Source organism: Chinchilla lanigera, unplaced genomic scaffold (genome assembly GCF_000276665.1).
Source record: "Chinchilla lanigera isolate Chin_1 unplaced genomic scaffold, ChiLan1.0 scaffold00002, whole genome shotgun sequence".
Lineage (NCBI taxonomy): Eukaryota > Metazoa > Chordata > Mammalia > Rodentia > Chinchillidae > Chinchilla > Chinchilla lanigera.
In genome coordinates, this window is record NW_004955403.1 from 51587338 (window position 1) to 51609370 (window position 22033).

General features: G+C 49.6%; 1 protein-coding gene across 6 annotated transcripts in view; it reads right to left on the reverse strand.

Moving 5' to 3' along the window:
• Positions 1-1070: 1070 nt before the first annotated feature.
• LOC102019560 overlaps positions 1071-22033 on the reverse strand; it is a 25083-nt gene continuing 4120 nt past the window's right edge. Inside the window, exons 1-6 of one of the 6 annotated variants that reach the window (XM_013514389.1) lie at positions 11468-11780; positions 10726-10941; positions 9699-9809; positions 9302-9384; positions 3250-3431; positions 1071-1380 (exon numbers count right to left, since the gene is read on the reverse strand). In XM_013514389.1, coding sequence (XP_013369843.1) covers positions 3266-3431; positions 9302-9384; positions 9699-9809; positions 10726-10866 — 501 coding nt within the window. In that variant the 5' untranslated portion in view covers positions 10867-10941; positions 11468-11780 and the 3' untranslated portion in view covers positions 1071-1380; positions 3250-3265. The other 5 variants (XM_013514373.1, XM_013514376.1, XM_013514383.1 and 2 more) reach the window with 5 other exon arrangements.

The window sequence follows — 22033 nt, forward strand, 5'->3', positions numbered from 1 at the left end:
GCGTGCACCACCACACCCCGCTTAATTTAAATTTTAGAACAGATTTGCTGTTCAGTTATTAGAGAATATTTAAGAATGTTTGGAACTAATGGGTATATGAATTTTCTTCTTAATTATGAATAATAATTATAAATCTAAATACAAGGCAAGCCAGGTATGGTGTCCATGCCTGTAATTCCAGCACTAGGGAGGCTGAGGCAGGAAGATTACCATGAGTTTGAGGCCAACTTGATTACATATTGAGTTCAAGGCCAACCCAAAGTGAGACCGTGTCCCCCAAACCAAAACCAATCAAGCAGACCAACCCAGGAAATCCTCAAATAAGTATGAGGCAGATATTTCTGATGAAAATTTAGCATCTGAATTGAAGTACTCTATATATGTAAAGAAAATACATAGTTGGATGATTTGGTGTGAATAAAAGAATGTTAAACATCTCACTCATTTGTATATTGATTATACATTATAATAGTGATATTTTGGTTATATGTTTTGGGGTAAGTAAAGTATATGGCTAAAATGAATATCACATCTTTCTTTTTACTTTTAAAATCGTGGTCACCAGAAAATTGAGAACTCCGTGTGTGTCTTGCACTACGTTTCTACTGAACAGGACTGTGTGTGATTCTGAACATTTTAACATGGTCTCATTTCATTCTAGCAACAACTCTATGAGAAACACATCCTTATTTTCAGCACCTTTTTACACAGATGGCTCAGAGAGTTTCAGTAACTTATTGAAAATTGCAGCTGGGGATTTAGCTCAGTGGCACAGCATCTGCCTGGCAAGCACAAGGTCATGAGTTTGATTCCCGGTACTGGAAAAAAACCAAAAAAAAAAAACCAAAAAAAAAAGGAAATTGCATAGCCTGGTGGTGAGCTAGGGATGCAGCAACAGTGGTCTGTAATCACAGCGCACTAATTACCCTTTTGGGAGCTGATGCCTGAGCAAACCCCTCTGCTGAAATCATGAAGGGTATCAGAACCATGCTCTAGACTTTTTAGCAAAATTTTTAAAAGGTGCTATACATGTAGTGTGGGCTCACTAACAGAACTGAAAATTGTTATACATGTGCCACAATTCTGGTACCTCTGCTTTGGCATGTCTTAATTTATTAGCATCCTGGGAGTCTCAAGAAATGGAAGACCAAGGCCAGAGGTTTCTGAGAGGCCCCAGAATCACAGTAAATCACTTGCCTAGCTGCCCCGGGTGCTGCTTTACATGGGTCTTCGTCCACAGCGTGACGGGTGATCCAGGAATTGGACCAGACAGGCTTGACACAATGGGGACTCCATGTGGGCTGGGAGCAGGGACCACACTGCCACCTTGTGTGCCAGGCTGGTGCTGTTGATGAGTGGTCCGGAGGAACGCAGCAAGTACTGTGGTAGGATGGAAGCCAGGATTAGGGAGACACACTGGATGCTTCTCAGGCCACAGCTTTCTAGAGGACTGCTGAGGAGCTGGGAAAGCAGTTGCTGCATCTGCTGGCTTCTGCTGCCCACTAAAAGCCCCAACGTGCTCTGCCTCTTGCCCTAAAAAACTGGCTCCAGGGCCTGGTCTTGTGGTTGTTTGAAATTCCAATGCACTGTGAGGGTGGGACCCTGGCCGGTGCTCTGGCTTGGACAGTTAGGGAGCCAAGAAGACTCTGAGGGAGCTCTGGTTCCACAGGGAATGGCTGGCCGAGCGGGAGAAGGAGCCAAGCCAGCACCACAAAGCACTGAAGTCCAGTCTTGCCAAACAGCCTCTTTTGCCTGGAGCTCCTCTGAGCCTACCTTGGGCTGCTGGGTTAAAGTGGACTTACTGTGTTACTTGATCCTGTATTGAGTCAAATAATTAATTAAACACGACTCACACAATATTGAAATCAGACATCACAACTGCGCAAAATAACGTGAAAGGGCTGGCTTCCCCTCTGCTAAGATGTGGGAGCTTTAACCCAGGCTGATAACACCTCAGGCATGCCAAAGGACAGATGCCACTGTCACAGGCTCGAGGTACCCTAACCTGCCTTCACTGATACTGGGAAAGCCAAGGAGAGACCAAACCACCAGGATCCGTTTCGAGTTCTTCCAGTGTATTTTCTTATCAGTTCCACCTGAGGGAGGCATTTGCAGGGCTGAGTATGGGGGGGCATCCGGAATGAAGGGGCCACAATGAGCAGTTGACGGTGCTCTCTCTGCCCTTAAATTGCACCGTGAATAAGTGCCTCTTCTAAACTGTAAAATAATAAACAATAACAACAAATATCTCTGGGAAAGTAACTTCTGGCAGTTCACACCCTCGTTGGAAATAAAGGAGCCTCAGTCTTCCTTTGTCCTGACACCTCTTAGAGAATACTGACAGCACAGACTTTTTCAAGGGGTGAGTACAAGGAGGCGGACGCTCATTATTGATAACATTTATCGTGGAGCGCACACCCCAGGAGGGAAAGCCTTGCGTGAGGTGTGAATCAGGGATGGTGATGAGCAAGATTTGAGAAGGGACTTTGCTCTCTACAGGGAAGCAGAAGGATTCTAGAGCCGAGTTTATCCCTTTGGAAATTCCACCTGGAAGCAGCACAGCTTGCAGTCTCTTTACCACGTGGGAACGGTTTGAAAATAAAACTCTACATATCTGGGCGAGTTCAGCAGGGGCTGAGACGGGGAGAGGGACTAGGAACATTTTTCAGCTTCTTGCTGGCTTGAGGGGCACTCTTATCTAGCCTTTGCCCAAGAGGCTTCATACATAATTGTAGCTTTTCTGCAGGAAAAGCAGGACAGCTGCTGCTAATTTAATTACGTCCAATTTGGGTGGCATTCATTGAGCCTTATGTGTAAGACACCTTCTTAACAATGTCCCAGACACCCCCCCACAACACTCACCGCCCACTTCCCCCTACCACAAATCTGACCACAGGATTCCCAGGCTGGTGGGTAAGCCTCCAGGTGGCCCGGGGAGGAAGGGGAGCGAAGCCAGCTGCTCTGACATTTTCTCTCCTCCTCATCCGGTTGTGAGGCGGACACCGCAGTTGTTAGCCACAGGGCCGCTCGGGAGGCAGACGAGGGTGCCCGATGGCACAGAAAGCCTTACTTCCAAATGGGGGAGGGGGGCAGGCAGACAAAGGAGGATCTTCTGCTGTCGCTGTGATTTCTACTTTTATTTTCCAGCTTCCAGAGCACCAGCCATGAGAAGTGCCTGCTTCCTTCCGTGCACCAGGGCGCACAGAAAAAGACAGGCAAGAGAGCACTTTCTTTTTGAGGCGCCCGTACCCAGTTGCATCATCTCCTACATCAGGATCTTGGATCCAGGGCCTGGGTGAGGAGGCTGAGCCCTTCCAAATGCTTTTCCAAGTTTCTGTCTTCCCAATGTGGACCAATATCCTCTGAGCACACTCTTTGAATTTGGGGTGTCCTCTGGAGTCAGCAGTTTTAGGTCGCTGTGGCTGGGGTCCCTGCAGGGGAGGAGAGGAGCAGAATCGGGGGAGGGGAATGGGACAGAAGCTGTTGAGGCAGATGTACAAGGGCTTCTTTGGGTGGAAAAATGCTACTCTAAAAATGGCTCCCGAGAAAAGCGTCTGGAAGCAGTGAGGGAGAGTGGGAGAACTTACATTTCCTTTTTGAAAATTATTTACTTCAGCTGCCAAGAAGAAATTTTCCTCAAAAGGGGGAAGAGCCCTAGAGCAACCTTCCCAGAGCAGCTAGTGGGAAGACAGAGACAGATGACCTCTGGGCAACTACCGGATGCAGGCCAGGGTGAAGGAGAAGACGGGCAGAGTGTGGTGGTTCTGTCGCCAGCAGCAAGGCCGGGGCTATGGGGTGCGTAACTGGTTGATGAATAATAACGCCAAAATGGGATATTAACAGCAATTAGTTTCTGTACAAGCACTGGGGAAAAACACTGCTGACAACCCCATTGGGCCTTAAACCGAAGCTATGTGAAATTAAACCAGTGCCTCAATTAAATGGGAATAAACATCAACACACTGGTCTGTGCTAGAGCTGGTGGGGCTGGAGGGAGACCCCTGGGAAGCCCAGGTGCCCCTTCCTGGGTCAGCTTTGGGGCCACTGCCTGAGTCAGCTCCTTCCCACCCTGACCTGTGACCTCTGGGGGCTCTGCGGCTCATGCATGACCTTGAACCAGGGCTGTGAATGTTATTTCAGTACTGCTACTCCAAAGCAGACTTGCAACACCAGTGCTACACCATGGCGGGATCCACCAAGAGGAATCGGAGGGGTTTCCTTCTTTTATAGAGAGACCTGTATAGGTCGGAGGTCTGGGAGCACAGGGCCTTCGGCTGCTGCTTTCATACCGGTCCCCCGCGGAGTGTGTGTTTTTCGCCATCTGGATGGGGGATTTTTGCTTTGGCTTTTTTGGAGTGTGTTTTGGGGGTGGGGAAGGTGGCTATTTCGGGACGCGAGTTTCTGTCGCCAGGGCTGGGGTCAGATGGCCCTGCACCCTGGCTGGTCACCTGGGTATGGAGGGCAGAGGAGTCTGGGGGTTGGGTGGCCGCAAGGGGAGTGAGTATGCACTGAGGCGCCCGGTCTCCCCCAGGGCCTTTCACTCTGCCGGCAGGAGGTCCAGAGAGCGATCGCGAAGTGCCTTTTCCAGGGCGGTGCTCTCCCAGCCCGCCCCCGCAGTGTCCTCTCTCAGGCCGGACCCTCTTTTTCTCACGTTCTGACCCCGAGGGTTACCGGGACGGGGCAGGATGGGGCGATGGAGGCCGCAGGCCCCAAAGAGACTCCGGGGAGGACGAGGCGACAGGCGGGTGCGCGGCGGCCTGCGCTCAGGGAGGCGCTGGGGGCCGCGAGGGCGCACTTTTTATTCCGCCGCGGCCTCTGTTTTGGCGCGGCCCATTTTCCCCGAGCTGGGAACGAACCGCCCTGCCGCGGCCCCAACCCCGATCCTACCTTTAAGGTCCACCGTCCCGGATTGAGTGGCTCCAGAGCGAAGCACGGGGGGCTCAGGTGCTCGGAAGAGAACACACAGGCGCCCGGGGTGTCCCTCCCGCTGGTGGCCCGGGCGTGGAGGGAGCCCTGTCTCAGCTGTGTCCCTCGAGCTTTAGGATTTTGGGTTGGGGCGCATCCTGGAACCCGCATTTCCGCGCACCAAGCATCAGTCCAAAGCCTTGGGAAATGTAGGTGACCCCAATCTCGGGGTGGGGGTGTCCCAAGTGTACCTGATCCCAGAAAGAAAATCAAAATGGAGCAAAGGGAAACTAGCGGCCCTTTATCTTCACCTCGCTAGGCGTAGATGTTTGGATGCAGAGGGCAAAACAGCCTCGTGTGTAATGGAAAGCGAGTGCCCAGGCGGCCTGGGCGACAGCTTGTAGCCCGCACCCCGCCGCGAACCCCGCATACTGCCCTTCAGGACGCCTCGAAGACGTGACATAAGTAACAAAATTAAGCTGTATTGCCTCCTAGGTCCCAGGTCTCAGTATTTTGTACTGGGTATGCTCGAGCAACAAACAGATTGCATGAGAACTTAAAATGACCCCGCACCCCCACTTTAATTCTGAGAGCAAAAGCCCTTTGAGATGTGTCCCGGAGGTTTTATTTGGGGGCTTCTGCCGATCGCGGCCCAGGGCCTCATTTCATGGCACTGTTCACATCGCGAGACAAAAGGATCAGGAAGTGCAAAGGTGACGGTATTGAAGTGCTGACACTTCCTTTCCAACCTGGAGCATTCTTCGCTCTCAGTAAAACCGGCTCCCCCACTCCCACCTGCTGCCTAAATTTAGTGCTGCACAATCTCTTCTCCAGGCCTCCCCCAGACCCCTGAGCCACACAAATCCACACTGCGTTGCCTCCAGTAAATCCACCTGAGGTCCTTTTTCTTCTTCTAGGTGTACATTTGAGATGTCATTAAGTATTAAATGTGTTTCACAAATCAAATTGAGTCAGACTTGGCAAAAACACCCAATGAAAGAATTGTAGATGGGACTTGGAAGTGAAAAAAAAAAAATCTTTATTAGATACCATAATTCTCATGGTGGCTATGAACATCCTCCTCAGCATGAATTAGCCGGCCAAGCCTAAGCACACTCGAGTGTGTGTGCGTGCGCATGTACATCCCCCCCTCCACCAGCACACTCCTCAGTCAGCCCGTGTTGACTCATGGGGCTCCAAAGCCACCCACAGAGCCAGTGAGGAAGGGAGGCTCCATCTGTCCCAGGGAGAACGCTTTGCAGCTGCCTCTAGAACTGTGTGCTAAGGTTGGAATGGGGGGGCGGGCATTATGTAAGTTCAATAGTGGTAAAGAGGAAAATTCCCTGTGGAGACTATAGACGGACAGGCTTTGTACGTGTGCGTGTCCAAATATCATCCTGTACATATGAGCCATGGCTATGGCTCTGTGGAAAAAATGTGGGTATACGCCTCTCCTCTAAATGTCCATTTCTCTAGTTAAAGTTCCTGGCTGGGTCACAGAAGCCCCTTCCTCCTTTGGTAACAGAAGTAATTTAGGTTTCAGCTTTGCCTCTGACAAAGGGTCAATTTTTCCCCCTCTGAAACAGATCTGGGTTGTCTCTGGCAGGGAAAAGATTAGGAACTTTCCCTTTGGCACAATCTGTCCCAAGTGCTGGTCAGTCACCTTGAGAAACACAGGTGCTCCCATGCTGATGAGGACCAGATGGGTGGTGTACCTGAACCCAGGGGACCTTCCTAACGTACTTGGTCAGCAAACTGCGTCAATCCTGTCCTACATTTTTCAGCCATACATATTCTGCTCCCCTTCACATTAGCCATAGGATGCAATTTGGAGGGCTCAAAGGAGAAAAGATAATGTTAAGAATGAAGTATCTTCAAAGAGCAGAATGTTCAGGCTCTTTGAATAATTATTACTGGGCATAAATAGGCCCTGAATTTAGAGGAACAGAAGCAGATCTGGTTGACCTTTGCTGATACTTCATTTGGTCAACGTAAAAGGGGCCTTGAAATTACACAGGGGGCAGAGAGCGCCATTAAAGGTCCACATAAAAACACGTTCTGTAACAAGGCCTGGTGGACTTAGGCAGATACTCTCATCACTGTGTACAGATCCAGCAAACCCACGCCACTCCCGCTCTCTAGAATGAGTTTATATAAGCAACAAATACAAAAATTCTCGCCTGCGAGGGGAGATTGTGGTACAAACCTGGCAGGCAGGCCTCGCCCATGGTGCGTGTGGGGGAAGCTCTTGGGGAGAAGCAGATTAGGTTTCCACTTGAAAGTGGACTCTGGGAGATTGTACCCCAGGGCACATCAGTGAGGGTACAGCAATGTCTGAAGGAATTTCAGGGATGCTATTACCTAGCAGGGACTTGCTAATGCACACATTTGTCGGGTGAGGGCATCTGAGGCTTAGACCAGCCTTCTCCCTGAGCGTGGTGGGAGCAGCGGATGCACTCCCAGGAAGGAACAGCATCCTGGCTGCTCTCCCCAGCCAGAAAGGGCAGAAGGCACCTAGGATGAGGGGACCACTAGTGTCAAGGGATATACATTTTGGAGCCAATGGCTATTGTCTCTTGGGACCACCCTTGCGAAGGCTAGCTAGTGAGAGCAGCTTTCTCTCCCCGTCCTGCTGCCAGGCTTGCCTTCCGGGACTCAGGGGCAGCAAAGCAGCCGCAGTCGCATGATGCACACTGCAGCCTTCCCTCTGCAGGGGTGAGGAGGATGGAGTGCATTTGTTAGGCCCAGAGAAGATTCCAGAGGTACTTAGGTAGGGTGCGGCACACTTAAGTCTCCACCTGTCTGACTCCAAGCACTCCCTTAGGAGGGCAAAAAGAACCCAAGATGTACCAATTGCACAATGCTGGGCACAGAGGCACCCAGTGAATACCAGGGTGATAAAAACATGCCAGGAGGGGTACTGGCCCACGGTGTCATTGAACACTAGTTTATTTCCTGGGCTAGACTGAGGCTTTGGAGAGGAGACCCTCAGTGAGCTTTTGTTTAGGCCTTGATTTCCGTAATCGGAAATCAAATTAAACTCCTAGGCATCCGCTGTGGCCCTGACCTTGCAGACAGCGCTTGGCCAAGCTAGAGGGGGAAGGGCTGCAGCAGGCTTCCTGGGTCTTGGCCTTCTTTCCCTGCCCTTCCCTCTATGGTGGGGACCAGCCCCTCCTTCATTTTCTCCACTTGTAAATGAATGAGTTCAGGTCCTGCCCCAGCTTGGCCTTTCAGGCTATGCTGGGACTGTGACAGGGGACTCCAGAACCAGCTGCTGCTCAGGGGCTCTGATGGGAGCAAGGCCTGATTTGAGAATCAGGGTCTTTAGGATGAGGGGGGCTTAACCCTTTCCATGCCCTGATAGCCTCTTTCAAAAGTCTTTCCTCAGACCCATACCCGTACATACACTGCTTTTCCTTCTGTTCAGATTTTATAAGGACTGCATCCCTCCTTCCGGTAGGCATGGGTTACTGCACCCCTCCCTTGCGCTGCACCTCCTGGATATCTGCCTGGAACTGTAGGAACAGCCGCAGGATGGGTGGGAGGGCACTTTGGAGCCCTGGCTGGGCTCTCAGCCCTGATGCAGCTTGTGAAACTGCCAGGAGCTTATTCGTTCTTGTCCGCAGAGCCCAGTGAGGTCGTTAGGGTTGTCAGATACACACAGCTCTACAGCAAAAGGTGACAAACAGCTCCTCTCACCTTCCAAATCTCACCCCCATCCCCATCCCCAACCTCAGGTAGAACACAATCTATGGCAGGCCAGGCCCTAGGGCAGTCTGCCGGTCTCCCGATGCCAGATTGTTATTATTTTCCTTTAAAAGGCAAACTAAAGGCTAAATCCAGAACAAAAACATAGCCACGGAAGAAGGTGTCCATCCACTTCTAGGCACAGGGGCCCAGACAGAAACAGCACAAAGGCTCACGGGCGCCCCCCACCTGCACCGGCACAGCTCTGTTTGTCACCGGATCACCTCTGCCTCCCTCCCTGAGTGTGTGCGCTCTTCAAACCCTTCTCCGTCCTGAGCCACACACCTCCCCACCCCAGGGCTCAGGTCCAGGTTTGGTGCAGGGCCAGCGGGTGGGCAAGCCCAGCCGGGCTCGGGGGCTCCTTCCTTCCTCGGTGGGCCGCGCGGACCCGTGGTGCTCAGCCAGCCCCATTCTTGGCATTCACCGCGTGCCTTAATTGTATGGACATTTAAATCAAGGTCCGCTGTGAACACGGAGAGAGAGGCCTTTCTCCTGAGGAAGGAAGGATGGAAGAAAGGGAGGGGGTGGGGAGAAGGTGGAATGAGGGGAGGAAAGAGGAATAAAAAGCCGCGCGAGTGCGTGCGCGCCGGCAGCGGGAGGGGTGGGGGCGGGGAGCGCCGGCAGGAAAGGACCGCAGCATCCTCCCTACCGCAGCTCCCCCAACCGCGCAGACAATGAGATAACGGCGATGTCTTCCAAAGGCTCTTTGTTCTCCCGCATCCAGGCCTTTCCCTGCAAAGCGGAGGGGGTGGGGGGTTGGGGGTGTGGGTGGCAGTGGGAGATGGAGGGGTGCCTCCCCCGTGTTAATTACCCCAGCTCCCCTCGGACTCTCCCCGCGCGCTACACCTCCTCTGCCCGCAGTTCTAGACAATGAGAAAACAACATCCACCCCACCTCTGCCCGGCGCAGCGATCCTTGCCCACCCATTTCAGCTTGGATCAGGACACCGAGGGGGGTCAGGAGGGAGAAGAGGAGAGGCGGGGACCAGGAGGGCAGTAGGGGGCCAGCTGCGGCTGCCAAGCAGGGTGCGGGGCCACCGCCTTTACCTGGATCGCTGAGTCCAGGCGCAGCCCGGCCGGGCGCGCCGCAGGGGCGAGCTGCCTGGGTCCGGGGACCGGATCTGGGGAATCGGCCTCCTCGCCGATACAGTCCTCTCGCTGAGGTCCCAAGTGGTGGAAGGGAAAAAGGAAAAGGGAGAAAAAAAAAAAAAAACCATAAGAGCGAGGCCCATCTGGCCCCTCATCAGCTTTGTCAAGTCTTGCATACGCTAAAATGCTAATGACCTAGATAGCTCATGCAAAATGTAGCAGGGAGGGAGGGAGTGAGGGAGGTGGGAGGGAGGAAGAGAGAGATGAAGGGGGGGGCCGAGGGAGAGGGAGACAGAAGGGGAGGGAGAGGAAAAGGGAGGGGGAAAGGAAGGGAGGGAGGGAGAGAGAGAGAGAGAGGCACCCCTACATTCTCCCCACCCCGCCCTTGCTGCCAATGGGCTTTACCGGGCAAAAGGTGGGCGTAGATTTAAAAGGTCACCGGTATATAATGTGGCTGGATCCCAGAGTCAAAAAAAAAGGGAGTGGAGGAGAGTCCCCAGAACCAAAGGGACAATAAGACATTATCTGAAGCCCCCCCTTCCTTTTCCTCCACCCTTCCACTGTTGACACACAGAGCCAGTCGCCTCCTTTCGCGCGGAGATGGACATGTCAATTTCTCATGGGCAGGTCTTCTCCATGGACACCCGGATTCTTATTCCTGGCAAGACTCATCCCCCTCTGGATCGACACCCTCCTCCAGCTGGCCCATCCCACTTACCTCCGCCTCGCCCACCCATCCCCTGAGCGCCGCACGGCAGCGTCCGGCTGCTTCTCTTTTCTAAGCCTTCTGGTCCCCACTCCCCTTCCCTGCATCCGCATCTGAAGAAGGCGAGGCGGGGGGCAGGAAAGCCGAGTTAGACCCACCCGGATCTCCCTCCATTCAACTATTCCTCCCAGAAAAACACAAAACAATAACCCCAATGCTAGTTCTAACCCTGACACTTAAAGCTATGTAAAAAAGATCAATAAAATTCATCCTGAATACCCTGAGAGGTCCGCGCGCACGGCCGGTGTAGCTGGGCAACGGAGATCGCTCGTGTCCGCGTCCGGAGCTATCGCTCCAGTGCGTTCCTTCTCGCCCGAGAGCTCGTGGTGCTTTGTTCCGGCGTCCACCCAAGGTCTTCATCTTTTTTCCTCCTTTTTAAGAGACTGTTTGCCGTTCGTAGCATCTCAGCCAGCCCCACCAAAGGCGGTGAATCTACTGGAATAAAAGGGATGGAGATAATGATATACATGCAGATGGACCAGCGAGGGATGCGGAGGCAGAGCCCGCATCCAGGGAGCGCTGCTGGGGCCGAGCCCAAATCGCTCCCTTGCCCGGAGAAGGGCCGGGCGGCGGGTAGGCGCTGGTGGTCGCCCCACCTGGCAGGAGGAAATGATAACCAAGAGAAGGGGCATCATGGTGATGATCATGATTTAAAAAAAAATTCAGAATCTCCCTTTGGTGAACCAGAGCATGCGTGCAGCGCGAACTGGGGGAAGGATGCGAGCGCAGAAGGCAAAGGTTGTGGAGGCAGCGCTCTCAGATGATAATAACGCGCAGCGAAGTCGCGGTGCAGCCTAGAAATCCAGCCCTGCGCGTGAACTCGCGTCGAGTGCGGATTGCAGGGGATGGAGGAGGAAGGGGAGGGGAGGAGGGCGAGGAGGAGGGAGCAGGAGGGGCTTGAGAGAGGAAGGCAGAAAGGGACTGAGAAAATTTGGAGCTTTTTTCCCCCATGTATCCTTACCAAGCCCCGATCTCGATCCTAGTCCTCGTTGAGTGAGGTCGATCTCCTTTTTTTAAAAAAATTATTATTCCTTTAACGGATTATTCGGCTGAGAGGAGCCACATCTGCTGACGGTTCCGAAACAAGAGGATTAGGAGCCCGTGCACGGAGCCCGGCCCGCAGCCCCCACCCCCTCTGCACCAGCGCACGTCATTCTCGCTGCCCCCGGGCACCTCCCTCTCTCTCCTTCGTGCTCGGGAGAGCTGTGCCAAGGAAAATGCGGATTTGGGGAAAGTGAGAAATGGGAGCGCTCGGAAGAGCGGGAAAGCCAAGGCCGGAGGTGGCGATTCTCACCCCCTCCCCCCGCACGCGCTTCCGTTTATCCGTTTCCATCCTGGGAGCAGGGGCGCCTTCCCCGCGCGCGCCCCCACGCGCCACATCTGCAGTGCTCCGTGCACGCCATCCGCCCCCTCCACGCCACCCTGGCGGCCCCAAGCCCGGGCAGGGTCTTCTTGGCAGTCAGGGGAGTCAAATCTACACCTGTCTGCCTCGCCCCCTCCTCTTTGCCGGTCCCCTTCCTCCTCCGCCCCAGTGGCCGCCGCACCGCGGTTGGTCCACGCCGCCGGCCTTGCGCTACGGCACCTGGCGAAGCGGGGAGGGTCCCAGGCAGCCGCACGTCGCCTGCCCCTCGCCCGGGGCGGGGGTTCCCACGGGCCGCGGAGAAATAAACTCTTCGGCGGGTGGGCTTGGGGGGGACTGCGGCGGATGCTGTTGACATCACTGCGGAGAGCGCGCGGCTGCCGGGACGCTGCGGCGACCGGAGCGCGGGTGCAGCCTCCCCCGCCCGGGGCTGGCGTCTGGGCGGGACAGCGGCGGGGGGTGGGGTGCGGAGAAAGGTGTGTGGGGAAGAGAAGGGCTCCCCCCCACCAGTCAAGGTGAACGTGAAGGAGAGCGGGCGCGCGTGCCCGCGCCTCAGGCGGCGCGCGCCCCACCCCTCCTCACGCCCTCCGGCCGCGCGTGCCCGCCGGGGCCAGATGGACGTCGGAGATTAGACAGGCACAGAAGTACATCTCCCCGTCGGGCCACCGGTCCCGCGGACCTGAGGACACACTTCGGGGAGGCACCTTTTGTTGTGGTTGTGCGGGTGTTTGGGTGGCTTTTTCCGAGCATTTTTGGGAAAGGTTTCGGAAAGAATCTGATCCAAAGGGCAAAACCCAGCACAAAACCCCCTGCCTCCCTCTCCAGTAAAACCCGCAGCACACGGGAGGAGAGGTCTTCGCGGTTTCTCCAAAGAGCCAGTGCGACCCTGGCTGTTTAGGCGCACACAGGGCCCATCTGCTTTCCCCGCTCGGGCTTTTTTTTTTTTTTTTTTATGATTTTAAAAAAAATCCCAAGTGTTTTCTTGGGCAGCTCTGGATTCAGGACAGAAAAAAATGGGAGACAGGCCCTGGCTGCCCAAAGCAGCCCTCCTGAAATCGCGCTCTCCTAGCGCACGGCTGGAGGGTTCTGGGGGGCCACAGAGGAGCTCAAGAGCTGGAGTGGGCCCAGCGGGTGGTGGCCCTGGGCTCTGCCCTTCTCGCTTCAAGGCCACCTCGGCTCTACTCCGTTGTTGGGTGTCAGCCCCAAAGAATAGCGAGCTCAGAACCTTTCAGCGCTGGCTTTCTGCTTCAACAATGCACGGCTAGACCGCTTTCGAGCTTAGAAAATAAGCAGTTTTTGTAAATTTCGAGAAGCCGAAAGCTGTATGGGGCGGGTAGAAAACATCCATGCACTAGATTTTTAATGTAAGGCTGTAGCTAGTTGGAAAAAACCATCTCTCTGGAGGAAAACTTAAGTCATTGCAATAACGTTGCCCTTCAACTAAAATTCTTCTCTGATGGAAAAACTCTATTGGTGGCTCCTTGCCTCAAGACCGCCACCATTTTGGTCAGGGTTTTAGTTTCAGGACTGTGTTGTTTACTAAGAATTCCTTCAGCAGGTAGTTTCGGCCCCCTACTACCGGGAAGGATAGGGCTAGTGACAGGAGTCTGCGCTGGTCTCCACGGAAGGGCGGACAGAGAGGGACGCAGAGGGCTGCTGCCCTCTGCTCGGCTTTGCTTGCAGGCCTGGTTTTGTTCAGCGGGAGGACGGTTTCAATGCGGTCCCTCCAGCGCCCTTCCTGCAATGCAGGACCCGCGCGCTCTCATCTTGCGGCATGGGGGGGAGGGGAGCAGAGCGATGGTTTTGTAACAGGCTCCGCGGGGCCGGAGTGGGAACGCCTTAAATGGTGAGCCCCGGTTAAAAAAGAAAAGGGGAGGGAAAAAAAAAAGCAGCTGATGCTGAATTAATAGTTAGCGCATACCCCTGGGGCTTTCTCCAACCGGGGGGTAAAGAGTCTTTTCCCTTCCCCCAGCCCCAGATCTCCTGTTTTTAACCCGTCTGATCGGATGCTGCTGGGACGTTTGTGATGGCTTCTTAAACCCTAAACCCTTAGGCTTAAGAGCTGTCTATGCTCCCGATCAAACTCACCCCAAATACTAACACGCTAAGAAATTACATTGTAAAACCTCCCCAAATCCGATTGACTGGGCTATTTGGGGCCCATATGGCTGGACAGCTGTACTGCTCCACTAAAAAGACCATTGCCCCTCGGATAGGATAAAGCGGTGCTTCCCCAGAGAGCTCAGACATGACCTAAGTATTAGCTTAGCCTGGGGTGAAGACTGAGTTAAATCTCTCTCTTCTTGGAGGTTAAAATAAAGACAACAACAAAAATCAAAAGAGGTGCCCTTCCGAATTCATTGTAAATTGCGTGCTGCCTGCTGGTCCCACCACAGCAAGGTAGGAAGACCAGAGAAATAAACTCTTCGGCTTAGGACGAGCAAGACGTGAGTTAGGCAAACGGAAGAGGTAAGACATTGGAAAGAAATACATTATTTGCCAAGCGTACCATGTGTCGGTGACATTTGTGGCTCCCTGTTCAGAGAAGCAGGGCTCTGACCCCGGCCAGCGCTTCAGTGTTAACGGTAAAGAACATCCATCCGAGTGCAATTTCCATGGTGAGAAGATGAAACTGCTTTAAAAAGGAAAGCCCATTATGAAATGCAGCCGGATTTAATTTTTAATATGATGGCGGATCCTCTAACGCATTCTTTGCTGGTGTTTGCATTCAGGAGAAGTGGTTCCTCCTGTGGCAGAAATCAAAATAACATTCTGCAGGACGTTTACGTGGGTTCCTCCACTCTAAAGGTGTCCTGAAATAGAATATTCTGTCACCTTCCAGTTGCAGAATATGAAACTCCATTTCCAGTGAAATATCCAGCCAAATAAGAACCAGCCTTGTTCTTACTTGTCTGTGTATATGCATACTCGCTTGCTCGCTCTCTAGGCCTTCACAGCAATGTTTTAAAATTAAGAGGGAGAGAAGGGAGAGAGATAGAAAAAGAGAGATGGGGTAGTGGTGGGTGGAGGGAAGCTTTATCAATCAATCTGGACAGTGAAAATACTGGTTAGATACGCACACTCTTTCGTCCAGTAACACTGCTTTGGAAAATTATTTCAATAGTAGAACTACCTCCTTTGAAAGCTTTATATAGATTCAGCAGATGCAGAACTGCTTTTGTGTTCCCTGAATGTTAGTTCAGTTCACATCTGAAAATAACTGCAGAGTGCTGCAGATATTGTGTTTTTCCAAAAAAGAAAAGAAAAAAAAAAAAAGAACCAAACAATTTTGGAGGTGTTACTTGAACGGAGTTGCTAATGATGGAGTGGGGAATGCTTGGGCTTTCTCCTCTCTGCCTCATAAACAAGGGAGAACAAGGCCCAGAGAGACAGAAGCCTGGCTTCCAAGCACCATGTGGATGGTCTGTAGCAAATTCACAGGGAAAGTTAAGAACAAACCTGGGTCTCTTCCTTTCTTGCTGTGTATTTTTTTCCTCACATCATATTTGAGCTTCAAAGGTTTTCTTAGGACTTTGGCAAATAAAAGAATAGCCTAAGGTAACTATATTTTTACAATAACTTATGATATATTTTAAAATAACTAGGAGAGTCTGAAGGTTCCCGACACATAGAAATAATTTTTGAGGACGTGGAAATGCTACTTACTCAGATGTGATCATTGCATATTGTATACATACAGGTATCAGATCATTCTACGGTACCCCATAAATATGTAAAATTGTGCGTCAATTAAAAATAAAAATATCTACTGAAGGGAAAAAAAGCAATAGCCTACCCTATTAAGTTCACTTAGAGTTTAGCTTGGGTTAAATTTTGAAAATCAAATTTTTCTACTTAAATTTCTCTACTTGCAGCAACATTTCAGAGCCCTTTTAAGGAAAACATACCCACCTAGCCTCGTGTGAGCTCTGGAACTTAGAAGGAGAGCCACAAGAAAGTGTCAGAGCCTTTGACCAAGTGAATTAAGAGCCATGATCGATCCCCAAAATAATTATATTGAAGCTATCGCAGGAGGCTTTGAGGAAGGACCTCATCCCTTAGCATCTTCTTTATAGTTATTTTGGGAGAAGCGATGAGGCACATGCTTAGGGTCTCTGATACCAATTCAGCCTATCGGGTGGTAGTGTCAATTTCTTTTGTTTCTGTGTTATTTAATAAATTATTCATATTGTGCAAGAAAAGGATTCTTTAAAAAAAAGTCAAAAGAAAAATAAACTGTGGTATGGTATAGGACACAGTATGACCTTGGGCAAGGAAAACCCACTCCTTCTCGATTCCTGTCTTCTTTAACATGACTAGATAATTCCTAAAGTCCTTTTCCTGTACCAAGAATGATTCTTTTTTTTTTGTTTTTTTGTTTTTTTTTTTTTAGAAAAGGAATCCATATAATCCTGAATCTGGAAGATATTCTCTCCCTTTTAAAATCTATCTGGCAGTCACACTGCTCAAGACCTGAAAAGTTAACCAGGGAAAGCTTAGGGGAAAGTAGTGTCTGTGTGTATGTAAACGACTTTCATCTGAAAGTACGACCCTCTTTATTTCGATTACTCCCTGGGTCAGGCAGTGGTCCCTTTAGCAGGTGAAAGCATCTTCCTGTTCCCCCTAGGATGCTCCCGCACAGCATAACTGCTGCCTCCTGGGTCTGCACATAAGCAGATTCAACCTGAGCAGATAGCAGATTTACAAGCCCCCCCTCCCACCCTGACCTAGATTGCGGATGAAGGCTAATGATTCATTTGCAATGCTTATGATGGGCATCTACTACAGGCCTCCCCTCCCCCTCTCGTTCTAAAAGCAAGCCTGTACCTTTATTATCTGATATTACTGCAAGTAAATATTTTTGTTCAATTGCTACACAGGGCATGAGGCTATTTCCTAATGAATTATCTGCCCCAGGGAGAAGAACTATAACTCACCAGTGCTTCAGGCAGTTTTTAGCATACGTCAGATTGTGTTGGCATTGGAGAGCTGGGGTTGTTTTTCAGTACAAGCAAATTCTGATTTTCTTCCCGTCTTTGTGCAGTTATACAATTTAATATACCTTTATGAAGAGAAGAGCCTTGTGTGTGTTTAACACGTTCACAACGGGGCCCATAATCTGTATGCCTCACTGCTGTGTGGCCTGAACCTGCATGACTGTCCCACTTCTACCACCAGCAGTACAAGCCACCCGATGGGACAGTCATGCATGCACCGCCGGTGGTTCAAGCCGGCGGGAACATGTTAGAAGTCTGACAGGAGCAGGAAAACTGCTCATATACATACAGGAGGAGACTAGAGGGAGGATCTAATGATCATATCCACATGCTAGACATTGTTTTAACACAAACTGGACAAGACTTTCTTTGAAATTCATCTAGAGGCAGCCACTAAGCAAGGTCAGTTCTGTAATCAGTGCATGACGCTCGAAAAAATGGCCCCGTGTGATAATGAGGTGCCAATTGGTGTGTTCATTAAATATACAGATTTGAAGCGGAATTAGTAGAAATGACTGAAATGGAAATCTTGTCAATCATAAGTGAGACAGCTGACAAGTTAGAAGGAAAAAAAAAAAACCCTCAAATGTGATTCATATCTTGTAGGATTGTGTCTGAGGATGATTTAAATAAATTTGGACATTAGGTGGTGACAAGATGAAAATGAAAAATAGCATCCAATTGGGCAAAGAGACTGTAGTAGGCCTGGGGGATTATAAAAAAAATTTTTTTTTAAAGGAACAAGGGAAAAGGGAGAAGGAGGGGGTCACTGGGAAGATAGCTTGTTTGTAATGAATGAATGAATAGATGAAATCTAGAATATTTATTTCCCAGTAGCCAGCACTCAGGAGACGTTTAACTATTGTTCATAAAATAAAATCAGTGTTCCCTCTGCGTTCAGCAGCATCAAACAGATTATCTGCATATATAACACGGCTGGGAGATACAAAGGATCACAGGCTCGAAGTACAGTGTGGGGAATGCGGGCTTCCTTTGGATTTTGGATTTCAAAATGCAGTAAGTGGGCATTTCAACACACTGCACAGAAAACAAAGGGGGCCGTGGCTTGGCAGCCCTGAACCAGGCACAGTGCTAGTTAGGGGATCTTCGTGTATGATCTATAATCTCCCAGCCACAATAACCCCCTTGTACAAAGAGGTGGCTGTCTTGCAGAGCAGTTAAATGACTTTATCAAGTGCAAACTGAAATTGGAATCCAGGTCTGGCCAGCTCATTACAACTCCATGCTGCAGCCTTCTAGAAGGAACAGGAATAGCATTATTATATAATGTAAAGCTGATATTAAAAAAGAAAGAAAGCAAGAAAAACAACAGTAAGCGTTTGTCCTGCCGCATGTTCCCAGTTGATGCAAGTGGGGCCGGGCTGACAGCAGATGAAAAACACCACTTAAGATCATTTTTCCTGCTAAACTGTGTTGTACACTATGCAAATATGATTGCAAAAGTGGGGCATTATCAACACTTTCATGCTAGTTATCTTTCAAAGATGATACTCGGAGTAATCAACATAAACTTAGTACACTGTATCCTAAATAATAAAAATGTTGGCTTGCATCATCCTGACATCTTTGGTACGACCCAGAAAGCCAATCGGAATGATATATAGTGATAATAACATTCTGCATTTAAACAGCATCTTAACAACATTCACAGCACTTCACCACCTGGGGTGGGGAAGGGGAGAGGTGTGGGGAAATGGAGAATTTAGCAGCCAGTTTGGGAGCAGAGCACCCCGGGGAAATTTTGGAGGTACAGGCTATCAATCAAGGTGAATATACTTATACTTCTTTCTGAGTGAGCTCCCCAAAGCAGGCTGAGAAGGCAAGACACCCCTGCTTGGCAGAGATGCCCCCGGTTTTTGTTTTGTTTGCTTTATTCTTTTTGGTGTCCTGGCCTGACACCCCGAGCTTCTGCTATGAATGCAAAATGGAAGAATGGACCGAATAAGTGATAGAAAAGGTATATGGGAATAAAAAATAATGAAGGATGGAGATTTTATTTTAACAGGATTTGTTTCTCTGTTTAATATGTATTCTTATTTTTATTTTTTTGGGTGCTAGGGATGGAATCCAGGGTCTTGCATACGCTGAACACATACTCTACCAGCGAGCTGCACTACAGTCTCTATTTTTAATTTATTGAGCTGCCCCAGGAAAGAGTAAGATGGTGTGTCACTCAGAGGCCTTTACTAGTCATATGCCAGCAACCACAGTATTACCAAGACAGTCTCCATTCTAATAAAGGAACCAGCATGGCACCAAAATGCCCCGTGGTGGGGCCACCAGCTGGGGAGGTGAGAGGTTTTAGTTCTGGGTTTGATACAGACCTTGGACTGTCCTTGGACCGTCACTTTCCCCTGGGAGGTTTGATTCCCCCTCACAGATACATGGAGGCGGAAGCTGCTTTTCACTTCATGGGCTCGGATCTTTCACTTTATTTTCTTATCTGCTCCTGCTTTGTGAGCAGTGTCCTGATTTCTCATCGAATCTGCTTGCAGGGCAGGATCTCTGCTCAGCAACTGGCACCTTGTGATGTCTGTTCTCTTAAGGGAATTTGGAAAGGGCCCAAACAGCAGTGTGCCACATTTTGGGAACCCCTAGGCCAGTGAGCGATGGATGCTGGGGCGGAGGGCCGGGGAGACAGAGGACAGCTTCTCTGTCCCTTGCGTGGCTCCTGTCCTCCTCCACCCTAGGGGGTACCCCTAGAGGGCAACATGAATGGGCCTTGGAGCCAGGTTAGTCGCCAGCCACATGCCAGCTCCAGCACCTACCTCCTCGGTGACTTTGGGCATGTTTTTCATGTGCTATATGGGGACAGTAGTCAGCTGACAGTATAGGGCTATTGTTTACCGTGAAAACACCCAGGCAAAGCCAGTTTTGTGCTTCTACCTGTCCATCTTCCCTCTAAAAGATGGGCCCGGATGAACTCTGAGGACCACTGGTCCTCATTCCTCCTCTTCCTCAGAGCAAAGGATGCAGGGGAGCCAGCAGGTGACCTTCGTACCATGTGCCGTCTCTCACCCCTGTTGGCCCAGTGTGAGCAGAAGTGAGGCTGGGAAGGACCATGTCACAACGTACCCCGCAGGCAACCGCAACCTGAACGAGCCTTGTAAAACCAGTCCACCCGTACATAAGGACACCGGGAGCCAGGCAGCTACCAGTTCCTCCTGGACTCTGGGGGTAAGGTTTGGAGGGTTTCAGAGCTGCCCGCAAAGGTGGAGCCCCAAGAGGTGGGGGCAGTTGTCTCCCCAGCTGACCACTAGTCATGACCCCATTGTGTGTAGGGTGCTCAGAGAACTTAGAGTTGGAAGATGAGGCAATTGAATCCTGGAAGGGTAATTAGGTCACAGAATTATTTATTGGGTGGCTAAAAATCAAAGACAAAGCAGCCATAGAACTGTGTGGGAAAACAGCCTGGGCCAGATGAGGAGAGCGAGGATTTTATATTGGGGAGATTTGGTCACTTACTTTTTTACTCGGCTCCAACTCAGCTCTGGTAGAACCCAAAATTTTACAGGTTCCTTGTAGAGGGAGAACAGTTATAACCGCCTTACAGACGCGTCAGGATGAAGTTACACAATAGACAAAACACTTAAGAGAGGGCCATGGCATAGTAAGTGCTCAATAAATACTAGCTAAAGACCCTTTAACTGAAGGTGGGGAAGAGGACGAAAAAGGAAGAAAAAGGAAGCCACAGAAAGACAAGACTGTTACTTACAATTGGCTTTGCTGTTGGTGAAAATCGGAGAATCACCCCAAAGCTCTGAGATCCATGGTTTAACAGAAGGGGTCAATGGTAACCTCATTTTCCAAAGGTCTAAGGAACTCTCTTGAGGAGATCTGATCTTTACAGTCAAAATTTGTTCTCAAGGAAGTGACATAATATCTATTTCATCATTGATTTGTTTCCGGTATGATCGATTAGCACAAACCATGACAAGTAGAGAAACCGAAGAATTTGACTATGGATGTAGAGTTCTTTGGGGATGCCTGGCAGAGACTCGTGAAATGAAGGACTTGCCTGATGTGATGGGACAGTACAAACCAAGGAAGGGAAATTCCAATATCTGACATCCCATGGAAGAAAACTTAACAACCATCCTTATAAAGCTTCTTAAATAACAGGATCTGAGGCCCTTTTTTTCTGTCAATAAGAAACCTGAAAACTTTCTGGAAATTGATACCTAAACATTTTAGAGAAGATATAAGACTGTTCATTTGATGGCATAGTAGAGCTTGAAGGAAATAAGTATAACATACCTAGAAATAAAGTAAAACTATCTGCTGTTTACAAGAAGTGTAGTGCATCAAAAATATGAAACAAAAAGGATGCAACAAATAATGACAGTTAAATACTAACCAAAAGAAAATTGGTGTTGCTTATTAATGTCAGATAAAATAGTCTGGGAGGCAAAAAAGATTATTGCAATATTACATAAAAAACAAAAGAAAATGAACTGAGTACAAGAACAATTCTAAGCTTGTACACCGTTAGAAACAGCTTCAAAATATAAAAGTAAAAAAAAAAGGAACTTTGGGAGAAAATGCCAAACTGGAAATGGAGTACAGGTCTTCAATGTTTCTCTTTTCTTAATTGATTTAAAAACTTGCACTTTGGGAGGCTGAGGCAGGAGAATCTCAAATACAAGCCCACCCTGGACAATTTAGTGACTTAAGGAAATCCTGAAAACCTCAGAAAAAAAAAAGCCAGGGGTTGTAGTTCAGTGTGAAGGCCCTGGATACCCCAAAAACAAAACAAAACAAAGCAACAAAGAAAAGACAAAAAGGAAAGGCTAGAGTATATTGGAACAACATGATGGTCAAACTTGCTTTAACAGATAAATTTGTAAAACCTCTTACCAAAAATTAGAAAAATCACACTTTTAAGTATACATGGGACATTTATAAAACTCAGCTGTGTCCTCACCACAAAAGCCCCAGCAAATTCTAAGAAGTGATGTCATATAGAATGTGTTCTTTGATAGCAACATAATTTAGTTGGAATTATCAGTCCCCCCTCTTTTCTGTCCATATACTGGGGATGAAGGCATTTTTATAACTCATTAGTTCAAAAAGAAATAATGTCCTAAGTTGTTAATTAATTAAAATGCTGTGTGTCAGCTGGGCATGATGGCACACATCTGTTGTTGTT